The sequence below is a fragment of the Ascidia mentula genome, chromosome 4 (assembly GCF_947561715.1).
Source record: "Ascidia mentula chromosome 4, kaAscMent1.1, whole genome shotgun sequence".
In the NCBI taxonomy this organism is placed as follows: Eukaryota; Metazoa; Chordata; class Ascidiacea; order Phlebobranchia; family Ascidiidae; genus Ascidia; species Ascidia mentula.
Genome location: NC_138569.1, coordinates 3894426 through 3910425, shown reverse-complemented (window position 1 = coordinate 3910425; position 16000 = coordinate 3894426). Strand labels below are relative to the sequence as shown.

General features: G+C 37.8%; 2 protein-coding genes across 2 annotated transcripts; both read left to right on the top strand.

Moving 5' to 3' along the window:
* Window positions 1–2039: 2039 nt before the first annotated feature.
* Window positions 2040–5864, top strand: LOC145897219 (sialate:O-sulfotransferase 1-like). The gene is made up of 6 exons (XM_082985413.1): window positions 2040–2152; window positions 2388–2572; window positions 3125–3317; window positions 3466–3704; window positions 4139–4339; window positions 5482–5864. The coding sequence occupies exons 1-6, from the start codon at window positions 2040–2042 to the stop codon at window positions 5862–5864; spliced, it is 1314 nt and encodes a 437-aa protein (XP_082841539.1).
* A 1850-nt stretch (window positions 5865–7714) lies between these two features.
* LOC145897217 (nose resistant to fluoxetine protein 6-like) lies at window positions 7715–11753 on the top strand. The gene is made up of 14 exons (XM_082985411.1): window positions 7715–7890; window positions 8071–8204; window positions 8387–8529; window positions 8608–8765; window positions 8924–9030; window positions 9183–9341; window positions 9450–9639; window positions 9792–9846; window positions 10102–10181; window positions 10244–10369; window positions 10457–10619; window positions 10679–10868; window positions 11074–11232; window positions 11503–11753. Exons 1-14 carry the CDS (start codon window positions 7715–7717, stop codon window positions 11751–11753), a joined length of 2091 nt encoding a protein of 696 aa, XP_082841537.1.
* Window positions 11754–16000: the final 4247 nt, after the last annotated feature.

Here is a 16000-nt window from a genome sequence, read left to right as displayed (position 1 = left end):
CATTACATAACCTCCTCCACCACAGGACAAAAGCAATCGCATAATTTCACCGTAAGACACAGAATGTTTGCTTACTGACGAAAGATCCTTTGCGTCTTGCCCGTCATCAAACAACACGCGTTGTTAAAAATGATGTAAGAAGGGTGCGTTTGGTCACGAGACACTGATTTGTTTGGCGGGCTGGTTCAGGTAGCCATACTGCAGTATTATAAAGATATTTCTTAATGCTTTCAGGAGTGCGATACCACTGAACCTAACGATTTCAGTTGGTTAATGATTTTATGCTGCATGATGTTGCCAAGGTATATTGCAATACTAATGTACCGATTTATTCTAAATCAATGCATAGTTATCAGTTACAACAAATAGTTAAGCTATAAACTGACAAGTCAGCATAATTCCATAACTTATGTCGTTATAAAAGCTTTTGTTATAATAATCTGACCCTAACGTATGGTATCATCTGGCTATGCGAGCTGTACAAAATCGGTTGGCGCTTTTATAGCACCGGAAAAGTATGAATCGTTACACTTTCACTGAACACAGCGAATTGTTTTAAGTTCAGTCCAAGTGGCCCACATTCAGTTAACTTTGAAACGGGTTAAAACTAATGTTGAACTACTCGTCAGTTTGGCTATATGTCGGTCACGAAGGCTGTGTGTAGGTCATATGATGGTGTACGTTCTGCAAAGTAAACATATCATCGGTCGTTGTGTGCGTATGGGGTCAATCCAAGGTAACGAAGGCAAAAGTGTGCACTATAGCAACCTCTTTTGCTACACTCGCTTAGAAGTGAAAGCAATGAAAAATCAAAAACTGGAAAGTAACTGCAGTCTTCTCGTCATGCGACAATATGTTTTCACTTGATCTTTTTACTTGTTAACATATGGCAGCACAGAAGATAGGCAAATATTAGTATGGTTCTACAAAGATGTGTCCCTCGTAGCAACATGCTAGGTATACCCGGCAGGTGTATACGCGCTTAGCTCAGAAATGAATGTGTTTTGGTTCAGAAATAATTGTTTTAGCTCAGAAATGAAAGGCAACATAATGTTGTCGTAATCGAGTGTTTTTTCCTTAAGGTCTTAATTTATTGTACGTTAACATATGGCATCACAGGATCTAAGATGGTTCTAAGAAAATTGCGAAGATACGCCCATTGCAGAAAACTGGCGATGATATACATCGCAATATTGTTCACTGTTTTGTATTTTTTTCACCACAAGGAATACACGAGGCGGGAAAAAACTGCTCACCAATTTTCGGAATATGATGGGTAGGTTTCTACACGCTAACATACCAGCAGCTAAACTAAGCGAAAGGCCGTTCAAGCTGCAATGATGATCAAGGGTATAGTGGAGAGCCTAAACCTATCAGACTGGTTTTATTAATTGATGATATATGTGCTATTTATTTGTGTAGACGGAGTGTTGATTACTTCGTTATGAGAAATGCTGTTTGTGTCATGTATAACGTTCGAATCTTACTACAGTGCTATATTAGTTTTCTGTCCGTTATTGCTCGGCTTTCAAAAAAATATAGGATTTAGTTTGTAACGGTTCATACCAGTAACCTTCTTTCGAACTTAAATATAATAACTGCAAAATACCAATAAGTGTACGACACACAGAGAATACAGAACATAACAACTACATTTATGTATTTTGTTGCTGACTAATTATCCATCAACAACCCCATAATTTCCCATAAGTGGAAAATTTCCCACCGGTTACGAACCACTGGTTTGGACAATTCAGTTAAATAAATGCGTTTCATCCGAAATCTATCAGAGATACAAAATTTAAAATTTAGAGAAGAAAATGGGCGACCCAAATTTGACTTCGATATCGTTCCAAGAAAGATACGTTTCGTATACACTTTGGAGGAGCATTTCATGTCAAATGAGAGTACATTTTGCGAGAGTAAGTAGAACTGTGAAACAATCAAATTGCTGTGTGCAGCTCGGTTTGACATTTTTACCATTCAAAGCATACACACCACACTCTTCCTACGTCCTACTGCTATTAATAAAACGCCTTATGCTTAAAGCTATAGAGCTGGGTTGCTTCGAAGCAAAGCCTGGTGTTGATCGTGTTGCCGTGACGTATTCGTTAATGACGAGGACATGGTGTTCTAATCACTGTCACCAAAGGTGCGATCAAATATAGATTTTGTTGATTTGTTTAAACTTTATATTTTGATAAGTTCCAGCTAAGTTTATGTATTGTTAGTTGTTTTTTCTTTACCTTACGTATCAAAGAAAACTAAATTGCAACGACAAACTTGACACCAATTTTTCTCATATACATTTGTTTATCTCCATTCATCCACACCTGGGTACTTCTTACTTCATAACAGTAAATTGATTTCCGTTACGTTCTTTGCAGCAAAAGGCGATACGCCGGAATTAAAGGTGGCGTCACTTGCGTATGTGCAAACAACGTGGACCAAATGTTTACACTTCACTCCACGAAGCATAAATGTGACGTCACATGTCCCGGAAATGCAAAGGAAAATTGCGGAGGTTTAAACAGTCTGAAAATGTACATGATAAAGGGAGAATGCGTCAACGGTAAGAAAATAAATTATGAATTACTTTTCTGATTTATGTGCAAAAAAAGCCATAATATTGCAAAGCTGCAGACAGGGTGTGCACACGCACTGTTTCGACCTGTAAGGTCTCGTCAGTGCAGGTGTTGAGTGGCACTGTGCTAGCTTTCACACTAGCAGGCACACTAGTCTCCACTTTGTGGTACCTTTCGGTCAACATCGATCTGCAGGGTACCCTATACTAGGTACCGAACAACAGAGACGACGAACCACTGTGGAGCGCTTTTCTGATTTAATTTCGAAGAAAACTGGAAGTATTTTTACCCTGGAGAAATTTGTGTAAGGGTGTGAGAACCTAAAAAGAAATACATTGAAGTACAGATTTAACGAAACGAAAAATCCTCACCTTTTTAATGCAAAAAAATGGAATAACATTCCAACCTTATTTGGGAACTTTTACTGACTATACCGTATACCGGAGTCTTCGAGTCCTACGTGATTTTTTTAAAGTACAACAATATAAAACAGTTTTTTTTCGGTAACTGTTGCAGTTTTGAATAATATTTTTTGGAAGATGATTCCTTCACGGACGAATTCATCAAATCAAGATTTAAAGGTTGTTTCGCCATACCTTCACCTCTAGCGTCATTTCAAAAATTCACTGCTTCGACACCTGCTCAATGCCTTTTAACGTGCGAGCGAAACTTCAAACCATTAACACTGATAGGAGAAGGTGTCTCTTGTATGTGCGGGCGCATGACAGACAAGTGAGTGCGTTTCTAATTGTCACATGTTATCTGTCACAAAGACACAGAAAATCCCAAAATGTGTCTGATAAGTTATTCTTTAAGTTAGCAATAAAAATCCTAGTTGGAAAACTATTTACAGGCAATTACAAAAGTTTTTTGGACACAGATTTAACTTAACACAGAAGCTCTCTGATTGCGCGAGTGTTGGAGCAGTGCGGGTTTACAGGACGCTGGTTGAAGACATGAGGTGTGGGAACATCCACTTCTTGCCCGATGTTCCACACAGCAAAACACTTCTTGCCTCCTATCCTGGTTCGGGCAACACATGGACGCGGTATTTGCTCGAAAAAGCAACTGGAATTTACACTGGGAGCGCACACGGAGATAACACCTTGTATCAAGGCGGTTGGTAGCTTAAGAGATTTTGTAACATACCAGTAATTATTATGATATAGGTGAAAGAATTGGTTTTAAAAAATACACTTGTGATTGACATCTTTGCTGATGTTGTTAGTGAGTATGTAGAAGCGAATTCTTTACCCTTATTGACAGTGTTGAAATATGATCTTGGTTATGCTAGAACCAATGCTATGAAATTTCTGAGTAACATATTTTGCAAAAGTTTGGAATACAACTGTTTTCAGTTTCAGTGTTTGTGAGCACATAAAATAATTTTTTTGCGGCAATTTCAGGGCTTTGGCTTTATAAACTATGCCCGTATAATCCTAATGTTAGTGCTGCTAATCGACATATAGGTCGTTGAACTTTGGATCATATTATGCTGCGGGCAATAACCTATAGGTTATGTATGGTCAATGTACATTGTAAACGTTGTTCAGGTCTACTCGGTGAGAAGCATAATCAAAGGTCCGAGTTCATTAAAGACCACCTGTTTAAAGCCACCAAACCATACCAAACCCATGTAGTGGTCGTCATTCGAAACCCATACCGCGCGCTGCTCGCTTATCTGAACTACCTTTACTCGGGAGGATTCCACACAGGTTCCATACCGAAAGAACTTTTCAAGCAACCAAAATATGGTAATTATGTAGTTATAATAAAGAGGTTTATCACTCAATTGATATGATCCGTGTTGCTGAAATTGATACGAATGTTGACGCCACACACCCTACATCATTTAACGCTCAGCGGATTATATGAAATTTCATAAATGCATTAATTGATAATCCTAGATTGTTGGGTTGGGATTTATTGGGCTATAACACTATTGGACATATCAGTGGTCAGATGGATGGTTCCACTGGCAGATTTACTAAACACACTTACGAGATGGAAAGTTGGCCGGTAACGCATATAGGCTGTAGGGAGCTTGTATTTGCTGTCATGTTTGCGTTGTGACGTCGGTCGTGCACGAGGGCAACAGCTAATAAGCCACATACATACGACGTATTTACAGTTTGTTGGTTGGAACATAAGTAAAGAATTGTTGCGGACCCACAAAACGGTTCTCCTAACTGACACGTTTAGTTTTATCTAATTTAGTCCACCCAAACCTCATATGTACAAAAGTGATATTGCCGAAAAAGCTCAACAAACGCTTCCATAAAACAAAAACACTGCATCGTTTTAGTCATTGCAACGTTATTAAAAGTAAACAGGTGTATACTTTGCAGCAATTTATTCCACGGAAACAGACGAATGGATGCGTTACATTTTACGTTGTTTCGGCTCATCGCTGTTAACTACTCACATTGCCCTCATAACGTGAGCTGTGCGCTGGTATAAAACAGAACATGATATACGACAACGCAAACAAATAAAGAACCTCGTTCGGATGTTGGCACAACAGGATATCAGCAAATCAAACATTAAAGGTCAACAAAAATGATGCAAAAAACACAGAGCATTGCCTCCTTGTACATCGTATAGACTAAACAGTGTTAGTGTTCAAGAAAATACCTGCACAATATATGTAAATTTTATTCCTCCCGCAATAACGTATCTTGTTTGGTCGAAACATAAAAAATGTGCGTTTACCAGCATCGAAAATGCCAAGCTTCTATCACTACTTACGCCATACACAACACAGCGATTGTGTTCAAAGGTCAGTGGGCTACCGTGCGTGAAATAAACATTTCACAGAATAAATAAACAAACAGATTTCGTCAAGATGTGTAAGGCACATGTGACCTCATATCACAAAACATCTTTTAATTCACAGCTATTTCGGAGACGTCAATCCTGGAACCAATCAGACACTGGAAAGCTGTTCCCCAAAAGGTTATAGAAAGCGGGAAACCATTCCAGGTTATTTACTTCGAAGACATCGTAACTGACCCGATTGGAAGCATTCGTCGCATGGTCAATTTTGCCCCCAACCCTTTGCTTCACCCCGAAGACTTGGAATCCCGACTCGCGTGTTTGAGTCAAGACACGACAGGAATCTTTAAGCGCAAGAAAGAAAAGTTTCCTTTTAATCCGTACAAGCCCGAAGTGTCGAGAATGTTAAATAAGGCAATCTTTGAGGTACGCCAGATGCTCAAGGACGTGGGTGTCAAAGAAGAATTACCTCCGTATGAATACGATCCTGACTACGCCAGCTGAGCGATTCAGACTCATCTCCAGCTTGACATTTGCTAATGTCGACTGGTGCAGGTTCATGTCAAAACAAATTTGGTTTGTATTCTTGCTTCTATACATATCGGACCAAGCGGACTTTTTGAAAGAAGAATATAAAAAAATCTCGCGAGGTGAATAAAATTTACAAAATAGGAAATTTTTATGCAGTCTGTCTTAATTTGGGCGCTACGAAAATTTTGCCTTTTTCACACAAACGAGGTTACTCACATTTAACAAACCACCATAATGCACAATGACACAAAGTTTATATGACCACCGTGCTCATGCAAGCTCGTATGCTCAAGTGAAGTTGTGAGGCAAAAAAAACATTCCTTGATCCCTGGTGATATTTTTTTATAGTGAACTGCAGACAGGGCCACTGTTTCGACCAAAAAGTCCTCATCAGTTCGGCATTGGTGAGACTTTATCTTTTGGCACAATTGCACTTTCTTGGATTGTAGCATTTGGACCCACATTGTTATTGTCTTGTTTTTGATGCCTCTTAATCATATTTATCGAATGTGATGTGGACTAAGCCCACATTGACAACTGTATTTCGCTACATGGCTTTACTTTTTGAAATCACAACATCCATTAAATTATTTATTAAACTGTATACCATGTCTTTCGTCAGTGCAAGTGTTAAACGTATATTAGCGAAGTTAAATCTGACAAACAATTTGTGTCAGGTCTGTTTGAACTGGAGTTTAAAGCATGTTTGCTACGTTTCGTTAAAGTTCTGCCATGCTCTAACATCGCACTAAATTGCAAGAATACACACATTTCAAGATGCAAATTATTTTCTTTAAATTTATCATCCAACTTCATCGTTTTGTTGTGTGGTGTTTCAATCTAGTGCCGAAAAATTGGAAATATTGTTTTGTGATTTGTTATCATTTGGTTGTTTTGAACTTGCATGAATGTCACGGTATTAATTCTGATTTATCTGCCAGCAAATTGGGTTTAAAAACAGAGACAGAAAGGATTTTAAAAATTGGTTATATTGGTAAAAAGGTTGAGTCGTAATGCGCGTGTAACAAAATACTATCCCGCTTCTGCGGTTGGATGGCAAATTGCCCTGTTTTCGAGTGTCGTTTTTCGAATAAATATCCATCATTCTCATGCATTTGCTTTGCAATTCAGTTTACGTTTACGTGATTAATCTGCCTGTCAGTTTCTTCTATTCATTCAAACGAGTTCAAAGCAAGAATGTTAAGGTATTTTGTGTGCTTGCTTTAACGGCAATGGTTACATCTTTTAACATCAGCGTTTTACAGCTTTAACTATTTCGCGCGACCTTGATTTTACAGCGGTCGACAAACAGTTACAGTAAATTCAAGGACCTTTCTGCTGCAACGATGTAACCGTAAGATGCGTAACAAGAAAACCACGCTACAGTCAATGATTAACTTGCAAATGTTATAAATATTTAACTGGACTTGCACTGCACAGTTCTTTTGTTGGGCCACTATTGTTATCATGATGGGACAAGAGCGCTGCAGTGTTGGAGTCAGCGGTTGAAACGATAAATGGAAAGCAGACATTTTAAAATACGACAATACAAGTAGAATAGGGATAATTTTTACCATTTCTTCCGTTTATATCAAAAAGTTTGCATTTTAGTTGCAGTAGCGCTTGTAAATTGGTGTTAATGGAAGGCCAAACAAGACTTACTGGATCAGCAGGGTAGAACTGAATACATCTTTTCGAATAGCTTGTTTAAACAGACTGCATTTTAGTTTGCAGGCCAAAACAAAATTGCTTGAAGTTTCCATTTTTGTTTATTTGCTTCCAGTGAAAATTTATTTTGAATTCGTCACAAACTGGAGCAAAGTATGAATTTAAAATCATGTTTATCGTTCTTGTTGTTGGCGTTTTCGGCGAAGTTAATTATCGGGGTAAAACTAGTCGAAACAAGAGGCACATTGAAAGAGAGGAATGATGGCACAAAGAACACGAAAGACATAAACCAGTTGTACGATGCCTTGGCAGAAATTCCTTCTCCAGCAAAGTCTGGCAAATTTTCTTGTTGTTTTAGAACGGTAACGCGATTTGTGTGAAATTACATTTTTGAGAATAATGTTTTATTTTTTTTCTTTCTGAAATATGATTTTTTTGTACATATTTTTTCTTAATATGGAATATGTTTCTTTCTTTAATATGCCAAAGCGTTGTCGGAATTGTTGTGTAGAGTTCTACAAAAGGTTGAGAATTCAAGTACAACACAATCGGACACACCAGATGCTTCAAACCTCAAGGAGTGTACGAGGTTTGTACACATTGCCATCAACGCAGCTTTGGGTGATAAGAAATATGCTGTACAAAGTAAGTACGTACATGGTAGCAGGCGATACAGTAATATTGAAACATCTTTTCATCAACAACAAACGAAATCACCAAAATAGTTAGGTCAAACACAAAACTATTCACAAAAGTTTTACAAGTACATTGTCAATCCTGAAACAAAAAAAGTAGCGACGTAAAGTAACATTTCCTCTCACCTGTAGTGTTTGACTCATGGGGAACTCCCGAACTCGGAATTTTGGAAGGCAACTGGAAATGGCCCGGTCATTATAAAGAGTGTTGGTCGGCCGAAGGCGATGTTGTCAGGGGATTGTGGTGCGAAAGCTATCTTGAAAGTCGATACGCGGTGACCTTGCACTTCTGTAGTTAACATCGTTGGTACTTAAACAGGGGTTTAATGTCATTTGATAACAATTAATTGTAGCTTCCCGTCGTCTTCAATCTCGGTTCTTGCTTTCCTCGTGTTTGTTCAGAAGGTTCTGTAACAACAATCCTCCGGGAACTTTACGTTTCCATTCCATTTCTAGATGTCACGTGTCCTCTGCCCCCAACACAACTTACTTCAGCTGATATTATTGGCATGTATGTCTGTCGAAATCAGTGATGCCATCGTTTTGGTCGCATTTTTCTGGGCCATATCTAAATACGTCAAACTTTTTCACGTGTATTGTAAAATATTTTCGAGAGCATACATACGCGAATGTGACCAAGACATTGTCCGATAACTTGACTGTTCACAGAGTTATCAGTTGTCTTCTTTTGGTGTTTGTTTCTTTGGGTACCTTCATCGAGGCAAGCGAAAGGATGAACTGGTTGGACGGCAAAAATTTTGAACAACAACCAGTTGGTCAGTTGGGTGCAGTATGAATATTCATAATTATTGCAAAATGCATATTTTTTCCACAGTAACTTAGAAGAATGAGCCAATCTAAAACAAACATTTTGTTTCATGATAAACGGTAACTCCAATTCAAAAACTGCACTTTTATTTTGCACCAGGAAAATTTATTCGATGTTGGTCCGTTATTTCGAATGGCGAAGAAATCTTGGACCTGAAGAAAAGAAAAGCCAGTATTCCTGGATTGGATGGACTTTGCTTTTTTAGTACTACTTGGATCATTATCCTTCATGTCTATCAATTTATGCCCGATGATATTGGTAACTGTTTCTAGCTTGTTTTTGTGATAACATTGAAACCAATATCCTCCGATAATGATGCCTTTAAAAAGCGATTCAATAAATCCGCTTTAAATGTACATATTTCAGACAACAAACTCTTTGCTGAAAATTCAATCAGGAGCAACGCATCAATAATGGTTTTGGCAAACGGTTTTCTCGCAGTGGATACTTTCTTCTTTCTTAATGGTTTGCTTGTGACGTACCACGGCATAAAGCAACTTCACAAAACCCAAGGCTCTCTAAATCCATTGTGGATGTATTTTCAACGATACATGAGGTACGTGGTTACTTTTATCGTACTGTTTTGGCATTACCGAAGTTGCTGATGTCTAAAATCCAGTAGAGTAAGACCATGAATGCTTATTAAAATCACAGAACTGTTTGCTGTTTACTTATTTGTATTCTTTACTCTTACCAGACTTTTTGCAGACTGACTCCGTCTTACGCTTATCTTATTTTGTTCGCCGTCGGTCTGTACAAGTATGTTGGCAGTGGACCTTTTTGGAACCCGAACTTCGAAGCTTGCTCTATTTTAACAATCTGTACCCAGAATACCCTCTGCGGAGACAGGTTAGCTGACAGTCGACATATATTTAGGAATTGGTATGTCGAAATCACCTAAAACAATCAAACCGAGCACCCAAATCAGTCAGGATAGTGAATAAAAACTAACATAATAATTAATGACGACTACACTGTAGTGAGATACTGACTGATGTTTTCGCTCGTCTGTTTGCAGTGTTTCGGATGGTGTTGGTACCTCGCCAACGATATGCAGTTCTATTTGCTTTCACCTGTTTTCCTCATGTTGTTATACAAGTAAGAATGGCCCTCTCGGACAATCCCATCATGATCAAAATGTGACTAACTGATATTTTTAGGAATAAGAAGGTGGGAATCGCACTGGTTTTAACTGTGTGTTTTTGCAGCATGCTCACCACCGGTCTATTGACGTATTTCAGTAATTTTCAACCAACTGTGTACATGACTGCTCTCGAGTTGACGCCGTAAGTTTTTCAGTATCTGTATGAAGTTTGCAGATGATTATCGCACAATAAACACATTTCCTATGGAACGCGGTTTTTGTAAATCAGGTTCCAATACAACCAAAACAACTCGACGAGAGAAACCACTTACGAGGATAAATTTAGAACTGACACCTATGCGACTCCGTGGTGTCGAATTTCGGTTTACATGATCGGAATACTTACTGGCTTCGTACTTCATGAATACAATCTCAAAGGAAAAATACATAAGGTGTGTATAAATTCTAGTTTCTTTTCAATGAACTGACATGCTTGTATTGCCTCTGAAAGGCAGTGGTGTTCTCCGGTTGGTTGCTCGCCGCCACTGCAGCATGCGCAGTGGTTTACGGGCCATTTGCAACAGTGGGTAACCTCGAGCCGCTAACCAGGGAACTTTCAACATTCTACGAAACATTCGCTCGCCCGACTTGGGGGATCTCCCTTGCTTGGTTGGTCATCGCCTGCTACAGCGGATACGGAGGTGGGGTTCTGCGCATGCGCATAAATGCATGCTTTAGGTCGCAGTAAATAACAATCTCTTTTTTCGTGTTTTAGATTATCACGTGCGACATAACAGGCGTTAAATGTAATACGTGAAGCGATAATATATAATGTTTAACAAAATTAAACACAAATGTGATACTAATGTCTTGAACAGCTTTGACAAGTCTTCAATATTTTTGCAGGTCCAATAAAGGTGTTTTTGGATTGGTCAATCTTCACACCACTCTCTCGCTTCACCTACAACGCTTATTTGGTTCATATTCTTGTGTTGTATTGGTACATTGCATCCCAGGAAACGTACTTTCATTTCCTTTTCATCAACTTGGTGTATATGTACTTAGGTGTGTGCGTTTATCTTTCGCCTCCAATTCGACGTAATATGTATATATATATGTATATCGGAAAAATTAACATAATGAGACATAACTTTTGTTTTCTCGTACCGGTATATACCTTTTTAAAAAATCAGATACCATGGCTTTGCAGCCCAAGACTGTTGAAATATATTTAAAGAGTTCGATCTTTTTTCCTGACCAATATGAATCATGAGCGGTTTCCACGTCCTAACATATTTGCTTGTTCGTTGTAAAGGTGCATTTTATAATATACAGGTACCCTGGTCATCTCGTTCGGGTGTGCTTTCATTTTGACCCTCTTTATCGAATGGCCGATGGTCGGTTTGGCAAAGGTCGCCTTTCCGCGACCGACAACCTCGCTGGACTTAAAAATATCAACCAACATAAAAGGTGGCTATAAGGAATTTTCCAATACTGGAAACCAACTGCATACGAACGTGAATGGAAACACCGGAGAGAAAAATAAGAAACCCCTTCACCGAGAGGAAATTACAACCGAGCTATAAATAATAAAGAAATCCACATGCAACATTTTTTTCATTGATGCATGAACATTCACGATTACAAAATGAGACATAACGTATTGGTTCTAATTTCTTCGCAAACCACAGAGAAATGATAATTGTTGTTTGGATTTTTCTACCTATTATATTTGTAATTTGTGTCAGCGATTTTATTTACGCGTCGTTAATTTTGTATTTTTCAATTTTTATTGCAATATTGATGTTTGACATATTATGTTAAGTCCTCGCATCTTCTCAGTAGTTATTTCTAATAAAGTGTGATTTGCGTTTTGTGTTTGGAATTGCTTGCCAACATTTAGGCTACCACGCGTTGGTAGAATATAAATACGTCCATACCATTCTCCAGGCTAATTCATAAAAAAATATCTAGTCTGTAGTAGATAGCTCAGTAGTATACTTTCTTTCTGACTATATGTTAGTAATAAAGTTTGACTTGTTACGATTATAAATGATCTCAGTCTTCCAATCATACGAATAGTTTTGTTATTACTAAGTTCCGCAAGAGGCACAACATAGGCACGATAATTTATATTTTGTTACATGTCAGTGAACGTGGCATCCATTTAGAATAAAATACAAGGTACAGCAATTGCAAAGCCAACGATAGAAAGGAAATGGCAAAGCCACCAAAGCGTGGGAATTGCATTTGAAAACACTACACTGCGTTTACAATGGCAATAATAAGGTGGCAGTTGGTGACGTAACATCATTGCTGTTTTGTACACATTTATTGTAATTATTAGCAATCCTAAAGGCATATAGTCACCGTTTGAAACAAAGCTTTTAAATTACAGTTTTATTGAAAATTGGACGATTGTAATTTCAATTCGCTGGCCTAGTTTCTTTGAAAACTTTGTCTCAAATGTTGCATTCTGCTGTTTTTTACCAAAAGTAAGTTGGACGGTGCACATCTCCAGACTGTCTGTGACGAAATGTTTCCACCTCAGTTTGCCGATTCTTTCCTTGTGTGGTTCCGACGGTGCGTTCTTGATGCATTCCTTGTGAAGAAAGTCATCACATAACTTTTACACTTTCCAATGATTTCTCCTTGGTATGAGTTCGAAGGTGCAAATCTCTGTGGGTTTTCTGTCGAAAGGTTTTTTCGCATATTTCACATCTAAACGGTTTTTCTCCAGTATGAACACGAAAGTGCCTTGTTAGATTTCCTTTTACAGAAAAAGATTTATCACATATGTTGCACATGTGTGTTTTCTGTCCATTGTGAGTTTGGATATGCTTTCTTAATGTATCTCTATCGGAAAAAGATTGATCACATATGATGCATTTTTGTGTTTTCTCCCCATTGTGAGTTTGCATATGCTTTTTTAATCTGTCCTTTTCTGTAAAAGATTGACAACATACGATGCACTTGTGTGATTTCTCTCCATTGTGAGTTTGCATGTGCTTTCTTAATCTGTCCTTTTCTGGAAAAGGTTTATCACATATAATGCACTTGAACGGCTTTTCTCCTGTATGGATTTTCTTGTGTCTCTTTAGATGACCTTTACGGGAAAATTTCTTTGAGCAAAACTCACATTCGTATGATCTCTCGCCAGTGTGTGACCGAAAGTGAATGTGACTTTGTATGTGTGTTTTTAGATTCCACTTGTAAGCAAAAGATTTATCACATATATTGCACTTAAACGGCTTTTCGCCAGTATGAACACGAAAGTGCGTTTTTAGATTGTCCTTTTCAGAAAAAGATTTTTCACATATCTTGCACTTGAACGGTTTTTCACCAGTATGGGTTTTATTGTGTTTCTTCAGGTAACTTCTACGGTAAAATCTCTTTGAGCAAAACGTACATTTGTATGGTCTTTCACCAGTATGAACACGAAAGTGCACTTTTAGCCTGCATGATGAAGTAAAAGTTTTTTCACATACTTTGCAGCGAATTGCAGTTTGTCTCTTGTGAAAATGAGAATGCTTCGTCAGGAATATTCGACTGGTAAACAATTGTTCACAAACATTGCAACGAAAACAATCTGTTGTCGTTTGAATTTCCATTTTTAAGTTTAACGTTATTTTACAAATTGTGGATTTGCTGCTTGTATAGGCTTTTAATTGCTCTGCTTCACTGGAACGTGCTCATATTTCCAGAGCACATACAATCAGCCCCTGTTGCCTATATTCAAGCGTCGTGTTGAATTTAACCTGCAAAGTAAAAATAAACATACAATTACCCCAAAATTAACGAATACACATCTAAAAAATTACTGTTCTATTAAAAAAATTGAATAATTAATGATTATTTCTGTTTATTCGCTTTTAGTTTTAATTGACTTCCACGTTGGCAAAGACTTTACCACTGTTTTGGGTGTGATGTCATAACTTTAACCTCACCTTTGTGGTGAAGCAATCCGACGTGTCTAACATTTCTTTACGAAATATATTGCAAAAAAACAATTGTGGTTCATTGCGGCGGGATTTAAAGTAATAATGAACTTGAATAACAACTAATTCAACCAGGTTATGATTTTTACAAGCGTCAAAACTTAATTATTTATTTTTTTGCTGGGATTGGACCAAACAACAATGCTTCAATAAATACTAATTGACGCGACAAATAAACCAATAACGGTTTGTCTCTGTGATGTGGTTTGATAGTTTTTGCGTGACGTTAGTACAACGATTTTATAATGGCAAAGATAAATTATGAAGTAAATCCTGTTTCCCAGGTGAACGGTTAAATGCTAGTTTATGTGACATCATCAATTATTTCCTTTCCAGACTGCCTTTTCCAGACTGCCTGCGTTTCCAGACTGCCTGCGTTGCAGTCTAACGTTTGGTCATTAATTCTACTACTATCGCTTGACAAATGCACGGTTTGCCTGCCTCGGTCCACTGCAGGGACCGGGGTAGTGCATTCTATTCTATACTTTGTCAGTTGCCACGTAAACTGCTTATGTGAAAAGGATTAAAGTTAACATTGCCTGCCTTATGTCTTCATTTGGTAAGAATAAATTTGTATTTACAAATTGGAAGATTGATTAGTTCGAAACCAGAAGATAGGAGATTGCCATATTCTAACACCAAGGTTCATGCTTTTAAAGGTCATGGACCATAAACTCTAAAGTGAGGCTCATCTAGGAACTATATGCCTAAACTAAACGCTACCTATTGCGGTCTACGTTGCATTGGCAATCATAAATGTGGAAGAATATAAAATCATAAATGCTTTGACCACAAAAATACACTGCCCCAATAACAGTTTTATTATTCCACTAAATAAGACATAAAAAGAAATAACGACCATCTGTCTGCAGCGCAAATAAACAACCAAAATCCGTTTGCTACACATGTTTGCTTGTTATGCTCCTGTTTTAATGCAAAGCTTCTAAAGAAGTTTTGCAATGTTAACCATTCCTGTACACAAGCCTCGCTGGTGGCTCTCGCACAACTAAAGTGCCTTATATGACGTCACGCAACAATAAACAGTAAAGTTAAAATCGACAGCAAGACACAGAAAATCATTAGATAGAAACCTTGGAACTACGCCGAAAATGAGCAATTACGCAAACGTATGGTGCGCTGTTTAGAGCCATGAATATACACATACATACGCCTACCCCATGCTTCGCTACTGCTGTATATGGCGTTAATTAAAACGTCTACATAAATAATAACAACACTGACTCTGATAAAAAGGATACTCTCTAACCCAAAGTCAATCAATCAGTTTAATTTCAGAGTAACAATCGCACGTGAATTAACAATAAAACGCTACGAACCACGCGTACAATTAAGTCTCTGTCCTATATGTCCCTTGGTCTATCCCTTGTCCGTATGTTCGTCTGTCCATCTATTCCTCTATTATAATGCAAGGGTATGTGACGTATATAAAAAATAGAGCATACAGAATTATTTGAGTTAAGATAATCCCTTGACTAATTTGAACAGGCAGCTTGTTGCAGGAAGGTAGTCACAAAACAGGTCGAAAAAATGAGTCAGCCGGATATTTAATTATCTTCCGTGCATACGAGCGAATATCACGTTCGTCGTAAATGAGTTGATATTGTTTTACAGCATGATTATTATCCGAAGTAAATAAAAATAATAACGGTTGATGCCAGTAAAACAACATATGAGAAATATGACGTTGTAGATGCAATGCCAATGCAGCTTTTGAATTAATTCACTCGCCTGCTATAACTGAACTAATGTCCTCTTGAATGTTCTGGCTGTATACACTATTAATTTGACGTCGTGAGTAGACTTATTTTATTTGA